This window comes from Calonectris borealis, chromosome 2 (genome assembly GCF_964195595.1).
Source record: "Calonectris borealis chromosome 2, bCalBor7.hap1.2, whole genome shotgun sequence".
NCBI lineage: Eukaryota > Metazoa > Chordata > Aves > Procellariiformes > Procellariidae > Calonectris > Calonectris borealis.
This window is the reverse complement of record NC_134313.1, coordinates 158,043,605-158,063,831: the sequence shown is the minus strand read 5'-3', so window position 1 is coordinate 158,063,831 and position 20,227 is coordinate 158,043,605. Positions and strand designations below refer to the sequence as shown.

At 40.6% G+C, this 20,227-nt stretch overlaps 1 protein-coding gene across 6 annotated transcripts in view; it reads right to left on the bottom strand.

The window, feature by feature from the left end:
- Nucleotides 1-19,586, bottom strand: part of PITRM1 (pitrilysin metallopeptidase 1) — a 29,007-nt gene extending 9,421 nt beyond the window's left edge. For all 6 annotated transcript variants that reach the window (XR_012672728.1, XM_075144091.1, XM_075144092.1 and 3 more), the window contains exons 1-19: nt 19,446-19,586; nt 18,946-19,048; nt 18,036-18,142; nt 16,871-17,022; nt 16,316-16,430; nt 16,116-16,212; nt 15,546-15,706; nt 14,138-14,264; nt 13,561-13,649; nt 12,866-12,994; nt 10,945-11,058; nt 10,407-10,503; nt 6,806-6,940; nt 4,714-4,852; nt 3,493-3,609; nt 2,201-2,333; nt 1,359-1,479; nt 495-571; nt 20-185 (exon numbers count right to left, since the gene is read on the bottom strand). Coding sequence is in view for 5 of the 6 variants with exons in the window: in XM_075144091.1 (XP_075000192.1) it covers nt 20-185; nt 495-571; nt 1,359-1,479; nt 2,201-2,333; nt 3,493-3,609; nt 4,714-4,852; nt 6,806-6,940; nt 10,407-10,503; nt 10,945-11,058; nt 12,866-12,994; nt 13,561-13,649; nt 14,138-14,264; nt 15,546-15,706; nt 16,116-16,212; nt 16,316-16,430; nt 16,871-17,022; nt 18,036-18,142; nt 18,946-19,048; nt 19,446-19,492 (2,226 nt within the window). In the remaining variant the exon portion in view is untranslated. The remainder of the gene's footprint in view (nt 1-19; nt 186-494; nt 572-1,358; nt 1,480-2,200; nt 2,334-3,492; nt 3,610-4,713; nt 4,853-6,805; nt 6,941-10,406; nt 10,504-10,944; nt 11,059-12,865; nt 12,995-13,560; nt 13,650-14,137; nt 14,265-15,545; nt 15,707-16,115; nt 16,213-16,315; nt 16,431-16,870; nt 17,023-18,035; nt 18,143-18,945; nt 19,049-19,445) is intronic.
- Between the last annotated feature and the right edge of the window lie 641 nt (nt 19,587-20,227).

Below are 20,227 nucleotides of genomic sequence, written 5' to 3'. Positions count from 1 at the left end.
GATGCCCTTAACTTTTCACCTGATCCATCCCACTGAACATTTCCTGCAGTTCTCCAGAAGGCGTAAGGTTTTTGCTGGCTCTAATAGAGGCATATAAATGCCCACAGTCTGGAATCCCATTTGACAGCTCCTGGGCAGTCTTCTTAACCAGCACTCTGAAATGTTCTTCCTCCTCAAACCGAGGGCTGAAAAAGAGTAGAAGCAGGTCTCTAGGCCTCATGCAAAAGCACACCAACGGAATTCATGATACTGAATCATTCATCATCCCAAGTTCAACAAAGAGCTCTTAGACTGTTGGCTCTCCATTTAATCCACTATGTAGTCATTCAGATGATGGAGTAGTTAGGTTTAGAAACTGGGAGCCATTCAAAGATACAGTTATAAAAAGAAATCCCGAAGCAGGGATTTGAGAATGGTTGGAGGAAGATGGAAAAAGAGAACCCCGAAACACATGCAAAACCACAAACAAATTAATGAAACCCAATGTACTGTACTTGTTAAATATTTCACTCCATAAATGCATCATGTCTGGCAGATTTCTATCCAAGCATAGGGATGAAAAGAGCACACCCTGAAGGAAAAAAGAAAAACAAAACACAAAAAAAAACCCTTCACACAAGACAACAAAAGCAATGGCCTGAGAAATGCACAGTAACTTTTTATGAAAGTGATGCAATGATGGCAACCTAATGCTACACATCACAAAACCACTTTAATGCAGGCTATGCTACGAAAATCAGAGCAGACGTGAAATGTGATTGTTCTTCACACAAAGCAAGCCTGTCGATTCCTCCTTCTCAACAGTAAGTAGCAGTTCAGAAACAGAACTTCTTATTCTTCACATAAAGTACAAATAAAATTGTTCTGGGGATGCACCTTTCTGCAAAGGAGTCTCCCTAATTCAACTCCAGGATCCATGCAGAGCAAACCACAGCGACAGACCCCAGCAAGTCTGAAAAAATCTTAAGAGGATATTGCTAGGACTGTTATGCCCAATACTAAGATCTAATGATCTCGCAAACACTCCATGTTTCTGAACCACATTAACGGTGACATACGCACGTTAACAGCAATCTCTATGTATAACATACCATTCTGTCCTCTACCCTCTGCTTCCAAAATTTTTTGCAGCACTCAAAAATATAGTGACAGATGCTAGTGAAGCACTGCCTTCTTAAAACAAAATACTAAGTTACTATAATTGTCAAATTTATATCTTACACAAAAAGGCACAAGTCCTTTTATACACTAAGATTTCAATCCACATTAGCTGACCCTCTACCTGGAAGCCCTGACTGACCCTTAACTACAGAGCTGTTATTGCAAGTGTAAAGTCATGAAGTTTATGATTAATTTACCTGTTCATACACATCCAGATGTGAATCATCTGGAATGATATGTGGGCTGACAGACATCCCACCTGTTTTTAGCTCTATTTTCTGGGCTTGTTCCCTGTAATCAAGGGCTCCACATCCCATCCTGCGAAAAACAACAGAGATTTATTTCCATTTCCATTGTATCCTAAAACCAGGATCCATATGCCATTTGCAAAGGAGACTGTTCAGGCCAATACTGATTTAGCAACTAAACAATTTAGGGCGTTATGAAGAAAACATAATACTTCCTACCTTATGAAAGAAAAAAATAATACACCAAGCTTTTCAATTAAAATATCCTGTTAATTCAAGATGGTGTATTAAAAAGTGTGCTTTATGTACAGGCTTGCTACCAACATCCATATGGATGTAATACGGTGTAATAACATCACATAAGCTGTTATCACCAATAAAAAGAACAGATTCCTCCCAGCCCAGATGACTTGTTCTGCCCTGTGTCACTCTTTCCCCTGTGATGCGGTCAGTGTTCCTGTGACCACATGGTGAAATTAGATCAAAAAACTATCTAAGAGAAAACTTTAATTTCTGCTAGGCTATTTTTCATTTATATCAATTTTCCAATCTGTTAGGGGAATGCCTGTGTTGATGCTGGGGAACAAGGCAGTGCAGAGACTGATGGAGAAGAGGAAAGGAGCTGGCAACTCTGGGGGGAAGAGAGAAGACCACTGTTTCTGCAGGACACCAACTTATCAGCATTTCCCTTCTATAATACAAACAGTTGCTGAAGTTATTAAAAGCAATATTATTTCAGTAAGCTGTATTACATCTTATTGCTTTAGCTTCTAAGAAAGTAAACCTCTCACTTTGTAATGACATTGCAGAAGAGTGGCACATATGGTTTGAGCTCCTCGGGAAGAGTGTTCAGGCTGGAAACAGCTCTGAAATAAACCACCCCATTGGTTGGCTGAGCACAGTACTGGACAGGAATTTCATCAGCTAGGGATAAAAACAAAAAACCAAAACAAAAGCAAAGAACAATCAACAGCTACCTACTATAAACACATAAAAGCAAAACAACTTCTTACAAGAACTTCATATTAACAGTTATTTTCTGTTGGCACTTCAGAGCCACTTCTTGTGCACCTTGCACATTGCACTGAATGCTGGACTGAAGGATTTTTATTGTTTCTGTCTATGGTAAGGTAATGGATACCTGGACAATTTGATGAGACAATTCTGTTGACAGAGGCCACATTTTAGAGGTAACATTCAAATAAAGGAATGGTAATTTGTTTCTGAACAACTCAAGAAGTTTTTCTCCCTTATTTTTTGCCTTTATCACCTCAGAAGTTGAGGAAAGCGGGTTCCCACACTCTATGTTCTCTTCTAATCTAGGGCATCAGAACATACACATTACAATTTTCACAAAACCAGGTCATTTGAGTATCAAAATTATACAGTACTTGACACTTGCTGGTAATTTTTGCAGGAAAGTGTCTGTTAGAAATATACTACAGAGCAGTATTACCTGCAAGATCTGACAGAACTGTAACAAAATTGAGAAATACAATTTCTTGTCTCCTATCAATCCATGGGGTAGCCACTGGCAAAGCCAGGAGAAACTTGCACTGAAGTTATGAAGGACGATAATTTTTCTTTTTTCTATGGCTCCTGTACACCATATTCTGTAAAAACTAGGTAGGATGGCAAAGCAGTAAGGACGGCTCCGTGCACAAGCTGCCAGGAGTGCTGCACCCTGGGTAAGTCTTTGGCAAGTGGCGAGATTGCTCAAGAGCGTGCCACCTAGAGACTCCTCTGACTGCAGGGCAGGGCGGGCAGTGAGTAAGCAGGCAGCAGGGAGCTGGCATCAGGAGCGCTACTGCCAGACCCCTGGGAAGGGCGGGCGGCTGGTTGGAGCCGAGAACAGCCCTGCATTGCCCCTCAGAGGCGATGGCGAGAAGCGTCTGCAGATCCACTGCAAACTCTCTACCACAGAGATGGTAGGTGGTGGACTAGAGGTAAAGGACCATAACGTGGACAACAAATAGAGACTACATATGCTTTGTAAAGAGCAAAACAGAGCAACAGCTGGGCAAGCAGCTAGGTAGCAATTCAACAGTTGCTCTTTTGAGGACGAAATAGTGGTCACACCAACCTGCGAGTGTTGTCTCCAGCACAGTGAATGGGATTTTGGGCTCAATGTCGGACACTTTTAGAGCTGGGAGACAAGAGGTATCCTGAGGTTTGCTTTGAAGAGCAATTAATTCCAAACCTAGTAAGGAGAGCAGAATACCAGTTCGTCATTTTCAGCTTTTAGTGAAAGTGCTGTTAAAACCTACTGAGGTGACACAGATCAGAAAAACACAAGAGTTTGAAGTTTAGCATTTTCTATCAACAGTTCTTTCAAATATTTTACTGAAACAAATTCTGCAGATTATTATGTCACAACAGCAAACAGAACACTGTATCTTTGTAAATTCTCTTTCCAATCCCCCCTTCACATCCTGTTTACAATAACATTTAAACCCTGATGAAGTGGCATCTGCCAGCCTGTCCTGTCATCGAGCTCTGCGAATGCCAACCCAGGCAACCCAGACCTTGCAGGTAGGAAGCTTATTTCTAACCCATTCCCCCCAGTTCTTCCTCAAGTGCTCTGTCAGTACGCTGATGCAGCTAAATTGTTGTGTTTAATTTCACATTTCAGCCTCTTTCGGACTCTAGCTGGTCACCTCTAAGTACTCTCACTTATCTCCTCATCTGATTTTCTGCTCCCCTATCCCCTGCCTAGTACCAAAGCTTCAGAAGATTAACGTCACTTTTTTGGAGGATTTCTGTGACTAGATCACTGTTTTCACAAATTTAGATAACTGCCCAGGGTTTCCAAGTTTAAGTTATTGCCCAGAATAAGTTAAAACACATTATTTTTATAGTTGGTTTTTAAGTAGAAAAGATAAGAAATAAAATCACAAAATATTAAGTTTTATAGGAGCATGGAGCAGACCTCACGTGCTCAAAAATAAACAGCTTTAAGGTAAATAGTGGAATTCATCTTGTATTTAGTGCAAGTTAACATGGGAAAGAATAAGCAGATCAGTATTTTAAAACAATTTCCTTTGTTCTGCCCTACTGGAGACATTGATCATTCTATTTTTGAGTGTTAAAACTAATAGGATATACCAATCATACATTGTAGTGTAAGCACTACACTGCATAGCCCCATAACACATATACACAAACTTCCAACAAAAAATCATCCCTTTCAGAAAAAATGCTGGAAAGTGCCTGAGAATTTAAGATATTCTACAGAACACCAGCTAAAGAACTGGCTGTGTTTTTAAGCAGTTACTGAAATAAAAATATGAAAAAGCATGTTAACCTTTTTCAAAGATTTGGGTTTTTTCTTCTTGAGAAAGAGCATTGACCTTTTTTTCCAGCTTTTCTGCTTCCATTTTTGCTTGTTTATCATGGTAGTCTTCCTCTGGACTCATTGACAGAGTCAATCTATGTGGATTATCCTGTGGAAATATATCCCAAAACAAAGCATTATTAATTTTCAGGGCAACTTCCTCCTGTTTTGCCTCAGATTATTGCTTCATCAGCAGAAGATAAGAGCAGTCTGTGCATCATTTGGCTTGCATATTATCGAAAGTATCACAAACAGGCAATTTAAACTCTTCACTTCATACAAAACAGCTTGCTACAAGGGTGGGGAAGAGAGGCAGCTTACCACAAGAACAAGTATGAACAACCTTCTGTGAAATTTTAGTACAGAGTCACAATGCCTTAACAGCACACAGTACTCATTAGGTTAATTAAATCAAGGTTAAACAACTGTACATAACGCTATAGAGCAGCATGCCACGAGTTTTATCTGGAGAATGTTCTAAGACGGGGAATCTGGTTAAATGCAAGAGGGTTTCATTAAACACCTCTTTCAACCTGCCCAAGCTTGAGTGCACAGAGATCCCATATGATGTAAAATGTGCATGCCTTATCCTGCTCAGAACTGCTTTACATCAGTCTTGCTGCCAGAGAACTCTATGCATTATGCAAGTGTCACAACTGCTGTTGAATTTCTCTTTGTTTATACCAGACTGTGGAATTTTAGTAACAAAATTACTCAAGCAGCTTCCATTTTATATAATACTGGGAGGCTATTCAAAAGACAGTGACCTCAAAAACTGACCATTTCAAAGTAGGAGTCAAACAGCAACATCTGTCACTGACAGACACTGCCAATAATTTGGGACAATGTAATCGGATTCTGTTTTACGAGTTTATTCCCCATGCTCACATGGGAAAACTACAGAAACCTGATTGACCATAGAGTTGAAGAGAGAAATGCAAAATTATCCAGGCGTAGTAAAATGGACAGGATGAACAGCATTTTCTCCCTTGCTCCTAGCCTTCCCTGCTTTATTAATCTCCAGGCACAATTTACAACAGTGCATAATCTTTTGACACAAAAACATCCAACTATCCTCATTACTTCCTGATGAGTCATGTTTTTGCCTTAGCCCCCTCAGCAGAGCTGCATAGTAAATACTGCACCTGTACTTCTTCCCTACAAAAGCTAAAACCTTCACAGCTCCCTACTATTTCCAAACACTAATAATGCCTTTAGGAAAACAGATTTCAATTGATGCCACTGTCTCTGGTTGCCTTTGAGTATATGAGAACCAGCATTTACTGGTTGGCAGTATTAAATCAGGTTGGCAGTTAATTGTAATAGATCTGCCCTTCAAAACAACTTGAACAATTTGACAGAGGAAAAAAAAAAAACACAAACAAAACCAGAAACCCACCAACAAAATAAACACCAAAAAACCCACCAAATCCCAAAAAACACTTTTGCACTGCTACGACTGTTTTTTTTCTTTCTGGCATTAGCTTCAGGGCTTCAGAACTATTCAATGTTATAATGCCTTTACTGTTTTTAATTCTTCAAGAACTCCAGTAGAACATATGGAGAGAAAAACAAGAAAAAGAGCAGAAAGCAATTAGCACTGACAGCAAAATTCAGACAGCAGTTCAGTGAACTCGAGGAGCACCAGAACAATCTTACTTATAACCAAAGTCTTTTCAAGGAAGAAGAGATACATCTTGCTATGCCAATACTAAGGAACACATAACTAGGTCTATAATTCTCTGTTCACATCTGAGCTTCTCATTAGGAAACACCCATGTGCCTTTCTATAGCACGTCAGGCATGTTCAGTAAAACATTACCATTTTATCAATGTTCTAGAGTGTGTGTTTCGAAATGTCCAACCAGACAATTTTTCCCATTCTGAAAAGTTTTCACTTCAACCATTTAAAATTAACATGCTTCATTCAAAAGTGCTGCTGTTTACCTACACCTAAAAATAGGCAGTATGGTTATAAAAAATTAGCCTTCAGTTTAATTTGAAATACAAAATAGTGATTTAAAAATCAATTCTGCAGATATTTTTCCATACATTTTCCTACCTTAAAATATGTTTTAACTTTTTCCTGAAGAAATGTCGGATTTTCTTTAAGGCACTGCCTGAACCGAGAGACTTTATCTGCGATCTTCAGAAGCTCCACTGGATCCCCATCTTGATTCCAGCAGGAGGCTATATACTGAATGGGAAAGAATGACTGGGTTAGCAGGACAATCCATCTGCATTTCTGTAACTGACAGCATCCGTGTTCCATAGCCACCTTACCATTTATATTTGAATAGCAGACATATAATGAGTAGTTCTAATATATTTGGAACGGAAAAGAAAAAGCTGAAATCTTTGTTCAGATTAAAGGACTATTCCATCATCATCTGTCCCCTGTTCTCTCCATTCTCTCCTCTAATTTTATCATACCAAACCACCTTTTTTTCTTCTTTTTATTTTTTTTGCACAGGTGTGTATATCTGTATTCTGGAAGTCTATTGTAATATTCCTTCCTCACTCCCATTTAAAATAAATTCATTTTTCAGTCCAAAAGGAAAAAAGGAACAGGCGCTAGAGACAAAGTAGTGCATAAATTTTACAGTCTACCATTTATTGTACCAGTCAGACGAAAGATTTATAATAAGGTAACTCAAACATGTAACATAGATGGGACTTTGGAGAAACAAAATAGGAAACCAGAAATATCCCCAGGGTATTTCTTTTGGAAGGATTTTTATTCTAGTTTTATTCTCTAGTTCGAGACTAAGTTTGCTTGAGTCGCTGTTGAAAGTTCTTCAAATACACCACAGGCCAAGATATCAAAACCTTCTCCATTTCTACTCTGTGTGAGTGGGGGAAAAACAAAACAAAAGAAAATAAAAAAATCACAAGACATTTAAAAAAAAAGCCCTTAAAAGCGTATAGAAAAAAAATGTATCAGAACTGTCAAAACCACCTTTTTCTTACCTCTTTAATTACAAGCAGGTATCACAAGCCATCCAGACTTTTTCAGTAATATCTATTATTACCTGTTCTGTGGAAATTCCCTAATGTGTTTAAAAGAATAGTATTCTTTTAGAATATGCTGGAGTTAATTCTCTTGAAATAGAAGTAGTCACTCTTTATTTGAGGCTTCCATTGGGTCACTACTACAACTCAGTGCTGGTTTTCAGTAAGCAACCTAGAAGTTTAACCATATATCTAAAAGCGTTGTCCAAACGCTTCTTGAACACTGACAGGCTTGGGGCCACGACCACTTCCTTGGTGCTGTGGTTTAACCCCGGCTGGCAGCTCAGCCCCGCACAGCCGCTCGCTCAATCCCACAGCGGGATGGAGGGAGAGAATCGGAAGGGTAAAAGTGAGAAAACTCAGGGGTTGAAATAAAGACAGTTTAATAGGGAAAGCAAAAGCTGTGCGTAAGCAGAGCAAAACAAGGAATTCATTCACTACTTCCCACCGGCAGGCAGGTGTTCAGCCATCTCCAGGAAAGCAGGGCTCCATCAGGTGTAACGGTTACTTGGGAAGACAAACGCCATCACTCTGAACATCCCCCCCTTCCTTCTTCCCACAGCTTTACATGCTGAGCATGACGTCATATGGTGTGGAATATCCCTTTGGTCAGTTGGGGTCAGCTGTCCCAGAAGCAGAAAAGGCCTTGACTCTGTGTAAGCACTGCTCAGCAGTAACGAAACCATCACTGTGTTATCAACACTGTTTTCAGCACGAATCCAAAACAGAGCCCACACGAGCTACTAGGAAGAAAATTAACTCTATCCCAGGCAAAACCAGTACATTTGGGGAGTTTGTTCCAGTGTTTCCTCTCCATGAAGAACTTTTTCCTAATATCCAATCTGTATTTCCCTGATGCAGCTTCAAGCCATTTCCTCATGTCCTATTACCGGACACCAGCGAGAAGAGACCAGCACCTCCTGCTCCACTCCACATCATGAGGGAGTTGTAGACAACAATGAAGTCACCCCTCAGGCTCCTCTAAGCTGAGCAAACCTAGTACCCTCAGTAGCTCCTCGTCAGTCATGCCCTCTAGTCCTTCCAGCATCTTTGTTGCCCTCCTTTGGACATGTTCTAATATTTTTATGTCCTTCTCATATTGTGGAACCCAAAATCGCACACAGTACTCCAGGTGAGGCCACACCAATGCTGAGTGTAGTTTGACAATCACTTTTTTTGACCAGTTAGCTATACTGTCCTTAATGCACCCCAGGATATGGTTGGGCTTTATGTGACTCATATTTAGCTTACCATCAACGAAAACCCCCAGATCCCCTTCTGCAGGGTTGCACTCCAGCATCGTCCCCCGATCTATATGTACATCCAGGCTTATACCGTCCCAGGTGCAGAATCCATATTTGTCCTTGTTAAATTTCTCAGTTTGTGATTGCCCAGTGCTCTAACCTATCAAGATCTCTCTGTAAGGTCTCTTTACCCTCAAGGGAATCAACGGCTCCTCCTAATTTAGTATCGTTGGCAAACTTACTTAGTATGCACTCAACTCCTGTATCCAGGTCATTGATAAAAACGTTGAGGAGAATTGGCCCTAAAATTGAGCCCTGGGGACCACTAGTGACTAGTCACCAGCCAGATGTTACCCCATTTACTAAAACTCTTTGAGCCCCACCCTTCAGCCAGCGGTTCACCTATTGTACTGTGTTTTAAATAAATACATCACACAGAAGAAAGTCCTTCTAATTGTAAAGCTAGCACAGCACTGGAATACAGGATGGAAGTTTGAGAATCCTTACTACATGACATGTAAAATTACACAGGCTGTCATCTGTAATAGCCAACACGGCTTCACAAAAGGCAAATTGTGCCTGACTAATCTAGTGTCCTTCTACAATGGAGTGGCTGCATTGGTGCATAAGGAAAAGGAAACTGATGTCATCTATTTTGACTTCTGTAAGACCTTTGATACAGTCTCACACAACATCCTTGTCACTAAATTCGAAAGATATGGGTTTGATGGATGGAAATGAATTGGCTGGATGGCTGCATCCAAAGAGTTGCAGTCAACGGCTCAACATCCAAACGGAGATCAGTAACAAGTGGTGTCTGTTCCTCAGGGCTCCGTATTGGGACCGATACTGTTCAATATCTTTATTAATGGCATAGTGGGATTGAGTGCAACCACAACAAGTTTGCAGATGACACCAAAGTGAGTGGTACAGCTGATTCGGTAGAGGGAAGGGATGCCTTCCACAGGGAAGGCTTGAGGAGTGGGCCCATGAGAACCTCATGAAGTTCAACAAGGCAAAGTGCAAGGTCCTGCACTTGGGCTGGGGCAATGACCAGTAACCAGTAATGAATGGTTTGAAAGCAGCCCAGCAGAGAAGGGCTTGGGGATACTGGTAGAAGAAAAACTGGATAGCAATTGCACTTGCTACTGCAATCAAAGCTACTGTTCAGGCAAAGACAACAGGCTCACTGCCTGATTAAGCCATACAGTGTGGAGTCCAGCGATAGTTTGAAGGCTACTGAAAGGAAGGAAGAAAGATGTACATGAGATGACAAAGGAAAAGCCCTTCAGTGAAAAGTTTTACATTACCAAGAGTCTACAAAATGACCCCATATTTCGTAGACGTAGACAGTAGATTTCTTATCCATTCCTAAAAAACACCACACATGGGCACACATAGACTTACAGATGTCAGGGCAAGTCCAAAACTTGTAGACTGATGCTTCAGCTGAATTTCAATTTTGTGAAGTAGAGCTTCAATCCTATCTTCCTCAAATCCTTTCCTTTGAGAAGGGGCGATGACAGAAGAAAATCATATCCATTAACACTAATCACTTTAAGTGAAGTTATGAAAATGAATTATAACATCGATAAAGGAAGCATTACAACATAATGTCTTCCACACCGAATTAAAATTGATATGAAATAATCTTATCATGCTGTCTCATTTAGTGAAACTGCACTAATATCATTAAAATCCTGAAGGTTATGCTGATGAATATGCTACAATAGAGGAAGTTAGCAGATACAAGTTTTAAGAGTATCGAACAATATTACTGCTTCTTTGATGCATTTATTTTAATGTAACTAAATTTTTAAGGCATGTTATTATATATATATACCTGTATTATTATATGCCTATATATTATTATATTATTATTACCTAATTGTAAAAGACTGTATGAAAGAACTAACAGTATTCTTAAAAACTTAGCATTACTCACGCAATAACTTCATCAACTGTTCTAGCAATTATCTGTTTCACAGTATCAACGTCTCTTTCAGCAATACCCTGTAGACCCACACTGAAATAAGCTTCTCTTGTTGAGCCATTAAACCTAGAATAAAACATATTCAACTCAGTGACAAGTACTAAAACTTACACATTAAACCTGCCAAAGGCAGAAGAAGGGGAAAAACACCTGTAATTTCCACATACACACACACAGAGGATTTTAAAAGCTAGATAGAAAGAAAAATAATTACCAAAGAGGCAAGAAATGGAACTTAAAAGCACTTTTTTCTTCAATTTCAGTAGTAGTAGCGCACTGTTAAGAAAACATACCGCATATAATATATAGAGAAAGAAAAACAAAGAAAAACAGAAGAAAAGCTGGTCTTGTCTTTTCATATTTCCCATTCAACTGAAAAGTACTTTCAGGTAAAGAAGTCTCTTTTTTAAGGTGAAAATTTTAGCTACCTGTAATGCCAAACACACACATTCTACTTAAGCAACTGAGTGGTACTTTTAAATTTGTACTTTTAAAGCAGTATTTGTAAAGTAAGCGGTGAAGGTGAAGTATTCCATGTTTGTTGCAATTATTTTCAATAATACTTAAAAAAAAAAAGTTAAGATAATTTCGTTGAAGCTGTCAGGCAGGGTTAACCATAAGAAGTCATCTTTAGAGAGACAAATTGACACTTGCAGAAATATGGAACACCTAGCAGTTTGAACCAAAGCCAACAAACAAAAAGCAATAGAAGTTCATCAACTCTAAACATCCTCTAATTCATGTCTAAAAAACACAGAAGGGATTCAGTGACAGACTCAGATGTTGAATTCTGGAATACTGATCTCTGGACTCAAACTTATTCTTCTAGATTGATTCATCAGCACAGTCACTAAGGCAAATTAAAGCAAACTCACTGTATGGTTCAACACCGTATTAATACAGTCAACCTGGAAAAGGCTCAGCAGACAAAACATACAACAACTGAATCACTACTTCAGTGTCTAAAGATGGACTTCTACTGCCATGTCCTGTGATATTAAGATGCCTGCATCGCACTGGCATGCATGACACAGGACTCGCAGGAAACCCATGACTTCACGTCGAGACAGTTCAAGCCAGGCAGAGTACCCTAAGGCATTAAAATCACAGACGAGTATACTAAGGTTTCCCACTCAAACATCTGAGACAGCCAGTAGAGACGAAGGCATGATTTTTGTCATCCTCAAGTCTAAAAATCAGTCAGATGAATCATGCCCTGAAAGTGCTTCTTTCTTTCTGCTGACAATAAAGGCAAACTACGATGAGCAGCTGAGCCTGTAGTTAGGTGAAGACAATCCACCCACCCTTAGTCTGCAGCGCAGAGCGAGCTCAGAAGACCGGCTGCAAGAGCTAGTTTGAATAAGCAAGTGTTGGCAGAAATACACTTCAGTACTGAGGTGATGGCAAGTTAATGGCAGCCAACTGCACAAAAGCACGTTTGTGCCAAACTTACCTACTATTAAAAAAAAAGCTTACCTCCTACTTTGCAAAAAAGCAAAGGTAACACAGTACAGAGAAGAGCTAGAAAACTCTTCTGGGTAATACTAAATAACCAAGATGAAAACCTCAAGTAAATTAGGGCACTGAAGGTATACCATGTTTTTATCTACCCATTTTTCTTGTTCATAAGCTTTAAACAGTACAACTTTGTTTAAACCAACATAGTTTCTATCTAATTATTTTGACAAGCCAAAAATTACATGTGAGAATGCTTTATAGTTCATCGGTAGAAACTCTTAAGATGTTTTAATATTAAAATAAAATTATTCTGGTGTAAATTGCCTGTATGAGAGATGACTTCTCCCAACTTAATAGTGGTTTGTAACTTTTCGAATATTGCTTATAGTGATGAAATGTAAACTGCAACACTTACCCAACATCAGGAGAAAAATCTGTACCAACACCAGACTCAATTAAGGTTTTGTAAAAAGGAGAATTCGGCCCATCAACCAACAGTGAAGACAACAGGCTTAGTGTGAACGTTTCAAAAGTATCTGTAATACTGAAGAAAAATTAATAGTTCTTAAAAACATCAAGCTACGTATATGAGATACCCAGCATCACTCAGTTCGTTTCAGAAGAATTACTCCTATAAAACAATGTAGAGGGAGCAAGGGAGAATAATTGTCAGTTGTGAACACTGAATCAAACCTTAAGGAACTAAGAGAGTTCTGCCCCATTCACTTATTATAACTAGCAGTGACGCAAGTTAAATCAGGCTGCAAGGATAGACAAAGTTAGTAGTAGGGTCATAGAGAAAAGCTTGCACATAGCAGGAAATTGAAATACAGGAAGTCAGCGTTCCCAAAAGTCTAATCCACTGAACAGTTCTGTAAGATAATGGCTAATTTTCCTTAAGTCTATCTGCTAACGAAAAAGACAGGAAAAATTCTGCTTAGTAATTAAACTTTCATTTACTAAAGGAGGATTTGTCTAGCTTTCCCATGGCGTTATTTAACTTAAAGATGACATTTATGTAGAGGGATTGGGGGACATGAAACATGCCTGCATCTTGCTTAAAGTTCTAAAATGAGTCTTTGATTCAGAATCGCATTTTGATACACTTACTCTGTCAACAAGTAGCTGACGCTGACAGTTGTCTGCTTGGAAGGGTCAGCAGCAAATGAGTCTAAGCCACATGTTACACTGTGTTCTCTCTGTAAAGTATAATGCAAGAAAATCTGGCCATAATTAACTCTCTGAGCTGGGTTTCAAAGAAATGCTTAAGCTTCTGGACAACCCAGGGAGGGAAGGAGAGGGGAGAATGGAAAAAGTTATTTTTGACACCAATGTTTGGAAGTTTAGGTACCATTAGATGGCATATTTCCTGACACTTAAGTATCAGTATTTGTATAAAGAGCTCTAAATGCTTTCCATTAATAAAGACTTCAAAGCTCCAAATGCTGAGGGACTTGAAAACTGGAAATAAGAAAAATAAACAACTGCACGCAATCATTACATTACTGAAACTCCAAAGTAAATGTAGTTTTTCCCTTGCTTTAACCAAAAATAAAAATACTTCAGCTCATTTACACACAAACACACTTATAAACAAACAAAGTAACTCCAGCAGGCTGGGCTAAAATGTTCGGCTTCCACAATTCCAAGATTGGATGTGCACCTTTTTTATTTCTTTTTTACTCACAGGCTTTTCCCAGAGTTTCTGTTTCGGGATGTCAGTATTTGATTCGATTCTTTCAAATTTTATCAATGCTTCCTCATGTATTTGTTTCAAATGTTGCTCCAGTGGAAAATTACCGTAAGTGAAAAATCTGCATTTCATATGAAAGATTGGGATTAAGCATCAGGTTTTTTACATGAAATTTACAGTAACAGCTTTTATTGTATTCTGAATTTCATGTGTTTTTCAGTGATTCAGTCACATCTAAAATGGAACATGCTTTGTAAGGCCCCTAAGTTAAAGACCCACTAGTTTGCCACATACATAAAACTCTCAGATGTCCTGGTAAAATTCCACATTTTTCAGCTTCTGTTTTATGCTTGAGGCCACAAAAAAACAGAACTCGTTTAATTGCAGCAATATACAATGTTGCAAGAAAAAATATTAGTAATTGAAGCCAGAATCCGAGTGCTCTAAAGTTTCAGAAGACAAAATTCTGATGGTCTTCACACATAATGCATAAAATACGATGATCCATGTCTCAACTATCAATAAAACACGGCTGGGTTCTGCGGGTCAGTCTACCAAGCACACTCCCATACCTACAAGAAACACTGCTGACTTCCACTGGATTAAATATGAGCATGAGGTATGTCTCAGGTAAATGTTATTCCCCAATTAAAAGCTAAACACAGGTACAGCAGAATACTTGGGATGACGAGAAGAAGAAAGGATGATAAATTCACTATCATGACACAAGCTTATGTTCCATAAATGAATTAATCAGATTAACACATTCACCACAAAATTGGTACAGAAGAAATGACAATACTATAAATTTCCCTCCATATCACCTTCAAACTGACTTTTAGCTTAAACACCTTATTAGTACCACCAGAATTAGTATCTGACTCAAATGAATATCCATTATTTAGAACCTGATACAGTAATGTGTGATTCAGGAGCAAATGAACAGACTTTCATTTGTAACTTCTTTTTATAACTTTTAATATGGGTTGCCTTCAAGGAGGGTAGGAACCCCTAGACTCATCTGCACTACTTGTATCAAAACTCCCTAACATTACTGCCAAATATTTATTAGTATGTTCCATTTCCCCCCAAGCCATTTGAGTTCAAGGTGAAACATCTGTAAACAAAAATATCCAAAACAAATCCTCATAATCAAGCAGGCAGATGTACTCTAGAAAATCAGCCATCTCTCTTTCAGTAACCCCTGCTTCCAATTCACCCTTCACTTCTCTCCCTAGAACAAATTCCTTGCTTTGATGCTGTCCTAGCTGCTGGAGGACGTAGGTTACCTAAGCTGCTGGCCATGCGAATGGAAACACTGTATTGCTGGTTTTCCCTCACAAAAATAAAAACACAGTGCTAACACACTATATAACCTAAGTTAGTCACAAATTTCAAATACCTGGAATTGCTTGGATGATAATGTGTGGCATGGAACTGTTTAAGCTGCTCCCATGTAAGATCAGGAATACATAATGGATCTCCACCAGATACTACACTGTAAGTGTGATCAGGAAGGATTTTATTCTGCAAGTGCTGTGCAAATATCCTCTCATTATCTGTCTTAAGAGGAAAACACCACATTTCAGTAAAAGTCATCAAAACACATTTTAAAAATAAAAGGTGCTCAATAGTAAGACCTCAGAGCTCTAACTTACACAAGAGCTCCTCCTCACATAAACATTTTGTTCTGTAGTCCCATTACTTGGATAAAACTAGCTATGTTAGCATGTCAATTTAAAAGAAAATTCTACAATAAAATCCATTAACAAGGTGCTCTTTTATATGTAAACAAACTTTCAACAGGCTAATTTTAAGAATAACCATGTAACAGATTGTTGACTTTACTGAGGACTTAAATTTCACAAAGGAGGAATGGAAATCTCTGGTGCAATAATGCCATTGACAACCTGCAGCTTAAGCTACATCACCACATATAAGATCTTAAAACAAAAATTCACAAAAAACTTACAAATGCCCCTTTCATTTCATTAAAAACAACCCCTTTGAAGACTAGAGGTGTCTGAGGATCAGTTGGGTCCTCATGTTCTAACCGCCAGCCTTCTTGCCTAAAAAAATTAGTAACAGGAAGTGTTAGGAATTTGAGGGTTTTGTTTTGTTTTGTTTTTTTAATTTAAGGTTTGCGTACATCTCAAGCTGTCCACATCTTACCAGAAATCTAATTGCCGCAAACATGGAAAGAAAGCTGCATCCAAGTACACCGACAGGAGATTTTGAAAATCCTTGGGATTTTGTGTTGAAAATGGATAGAGTGTGTAATCACTAGCTGCGTATAAATAAACGTAAAAAGATCAGAATTTTAGGAAGTCTTGAGATGCATTTTGCCCTCATTTATTTTTAATCTCTCCTTTATATAACTAACTGGAAGAGAAGAAACTTACTAAATGATACATATTTTTCCTGAGGAATACACAGAAGTTTAACGCTGCAATTATTTTACCATGAAAACTTTGCTTTTGCCATATATATAAATAATTAAATGCATTGTTGTATACTATAAAGATTCAGCTCTATTGGGACTTTGTAACTGCCAATTGAACAAGATCTATTTTGTTGCCTTGCTTTGTTAGTTTTTTAATCTCTCACTCACAACATTCACGCTTAATAATAATGGCTCTCCAAAAGGAAATTAAGGAGAGCCGACAGACAGCTCTACTGCAATAAAACCTCATGCATTATAAGTGATATTATTTACTTTGGGCTTACCTGTGAACGCATTCATGAAAGTGGACAGCGATCTATTTAACATTTTAAAGAATGGATCTCTGCAAGGATACTTTTGAGAACCACATAACACAGTGTGCTCAAGGATATGCGGGACCCCAGTGCTGTCCATTGGAGTGGTTCGGAATTGTATACTGCAAGAGAGAGCACAGAGAGGAATGCAGTTATTTGTGTGGTTTGGAATTGTATACTATAAGAGAGAGCACAGAGAGGAATGCAGTTATTTGTGATGAGAAGTCCACCCACCTCCTATCTGCAGCTGAGACTTACGGAACATTATCACTGCCTAGTGACTAACACAGCATACAGCAGGGTGCAGAGTTATTGAGTTCTTAAGACTCTTGAGTTGAGTGCTCAGCCACCTCTTCTAGAAGGTATACAACCTCTGCACTTCTACTTCTGGAGGTGGTACAGAAGTTTTCAGCACATAACTAAACACATTTCTTTTTTACCTAAAAGGCTCAGAAAAAAACTTCATGGAAGGTTATGGAAAAAAGAACTGGTTTACATCTTGCAACTATAAGGCAGTTTATCGGAAAGTCCAGTTTTTGGCTCACCAATACAGAAGAGATGATAATAAATTTGAAGTAGTTTAGTGGAGAGCCGTAAACATGGCTGGAGCCATGCCCTGCGAAAAGAGGCTGAGGAAATTGGGCTCATTTAGCCTGGAGACGGAACGGTATCAGGGGACTCAATAGCTGCCTTCCAAGGAGGTTATGATGAAGACAGGTTCTTTGTATAGACATGCATGATGGAAGGACAAGAAACAATGTTCATAAATTGAAGCAAGGGGGGTTCCAACTTGAAATTAAAGAAAAAAACACCCCACCATATGGGCAGTCAAACATTGGGAACAGGTTGCCCAGAGAGGTTGCACAATCTCTGTCTTCGGAAATTTGCAAGGTCCACCTGGACAAATGTCTGAGAAACCGCACCTGAATTAAGTGCTGACCCTGTTTTGAGCAGCAGACTGGACAACAGACCTCATGACATCTGTTCCAACTTGAAAAACTCTAAGAAAGTGCCACAAAGGAAGTACTATTCTCTTTGTTATCACAGAAAAATCCAGTTATGAAGCTGGATTATAATTTAGAAACCACAAGGTGATGCCAAGATGAAACGTGCTATACATATATTAATGTTTTACCTGAATAGATTATTGGAGTCCTCCCGAGCCACATGTAAATACCTGGCTCCCGTACTGTCATGACTAAGCTTCACTGCAGTCAGGAACAGCTCAGGAACAGCTGTCACCTGCATTGGAAGAAAACATCTGTATTACAGTGTGACTGCTACTAGGTCAAATAAATCATGGATGATATAGCAATGATCAGTTTGTTGATCCTGTATATAATACTGCCATATACAGTATTAAATAAATTCTTTGTTCCTATGGTTTGTGAGGAAAAAAAAAGAAGTATGCAAACCCAAAGAACTACATTCTTCTGGTATAGATATTATGACCAGAACAATTCCATCAGAAATACAAAGAAAAGGCATATATTCAAATGTCAGTGGTTAGGGCAGCAAAAGGAAAATCAAGGAACCCAGTACTACCACTAGCTCTGTCACCAGCAATCGCTTTTTGCAAATTACCTTTGCTCTCTGCTTCTGCTTTTTTCTTTAAAAAAGTAAAAAAGAAATTTCACACATTATTTCCATTGCGGGTTCTTAACAAAGGTATTAAAAGCAGCTTAGGAGATAAAATATTACTTGAATGTCTTCCATAAAACAGCACACAGTGAAGTTCAGTTATCTCTCAGGACTTTTAGAAGTCCACACCGAATGCTCTACATCTATAGCAGACACGCAAACTCCCGGGTGCGTTATTTACTCTAGAAGAGTTAGCTCTCTATAGGAACATGTGTTAATGTCACCTAAAGAATTTGATTGCAGGGGGATAACTACAAGTAACTACTGCATCATTTTTTAACTGACCACCCAAAGCACCTGTGCAAATATTTAGTGTGTAGACTCCCGGCCTCACTTAGGCGCTTCCCAACCAAGGGAAAATTTATCTGTACACAGTGGAAGCGTAAGCGAAGGGCGATGCTTACCTGCTTCACAGTGAACCCATGGATTTGCTCGCCCACCCTGTACTGCAGCGCTCTTTCATTAGCGGAAACGCTCTTCCACCTCCATGACTTCTGATTCAAAGACCTGAAATAACACTTCACCTTAAAACAAACACGCCCCCACCAGCGGTGCCACAACAGCGGACGAGACACCGGCCCTCACCCCCGCGCTGGGGGACGGAGGAGCACGCAGCCGCCCAGCCCCGGGTCGCGCCGGCCTCCAGCGAGGAGCTGCCCTGCGGGAGCGGGGGCTCCCAGCCTGCCCGCTCGGGGGCTTCCGCCAGGCCACGGCACGCCGTGCCCCGTCGTTCGGCTGGGCGGGAAGGAGCCGGCCACAGCGCGGAGCCCGTCCAGGCCCGCGGCGGGGCCCGGGGCAGCGGAGGGCGGCGCCACCCCCGGCAGAGGGGCCGGGGCCGAGCAAGGCGGTGAGAGGACGGGCGGGGCCCCCCGGCCGCTCCCCCCAGCTCCCTCCCCGTCCTCACCGGCCACGGCTCAGCAGCCCCCCGGCCGCCCGGTAGCGGCTCCACATGGCTGAGCGCCTCGGCTTCAGGACGGGCCTTACAGCCGGGCCGGCGCAGGCGCCGCGGCCCCCGCCCGCATTGGCGGCGGCGGGAGGCTCCGCCCGCCCTGCCGGAGGCCCGCCCCGCGCTGCGGCGGCTGGCCGGGGGAGCGGGGTCGCGGCGGGGCCCGCCCGGGTTGCTGCAGCGCGGGGCAGAGCCGCGGCGGAACCCGCTTGCCGAGCTGCGGGGGGCAGTTAGGCGCGGCGGGTGCTCGGCCCACCGCAGAGAGTGGCCTTGGGGGCGGCGGGCCCCTCAGCGGGACGGCGGGGCTTTGGGGGGGGCGAACACAACCCCGAAACATTCGACTTTTTGGGGAGGACTGACCGTGGGGGCGGGGGGGGGAATCTCTTGGAAATGTCTTTGCCTGTTCAGGAAGTTTCCAGGAAAATCAAAAGCTGTGTTGGTTGTAAAGGGGGTGGCCTTCGAGTAGAGGCCGTCGTTTGCTTTTTCTGATTAAAAAACCCGCAACACCCGAGATGAATGTTTCAAAGACTGCCCATGTCTTGCCAATACATCTTAATATTTTTATGCAAAAGTTTTGTGAGGAAAATGAGCAAAGTGAAGAGGAGTAAGTGGGAAACGAAACCAGGCTTTAATCCTGCAATTGTGTCTGTGTGTGCAGAGCCTTAATCTGCTGCGCGAGGCCTTTCGCGCAGGACGGCACGGCTCAGATAAGCTCCGGAGACATAGGTGTACTTCTCCCG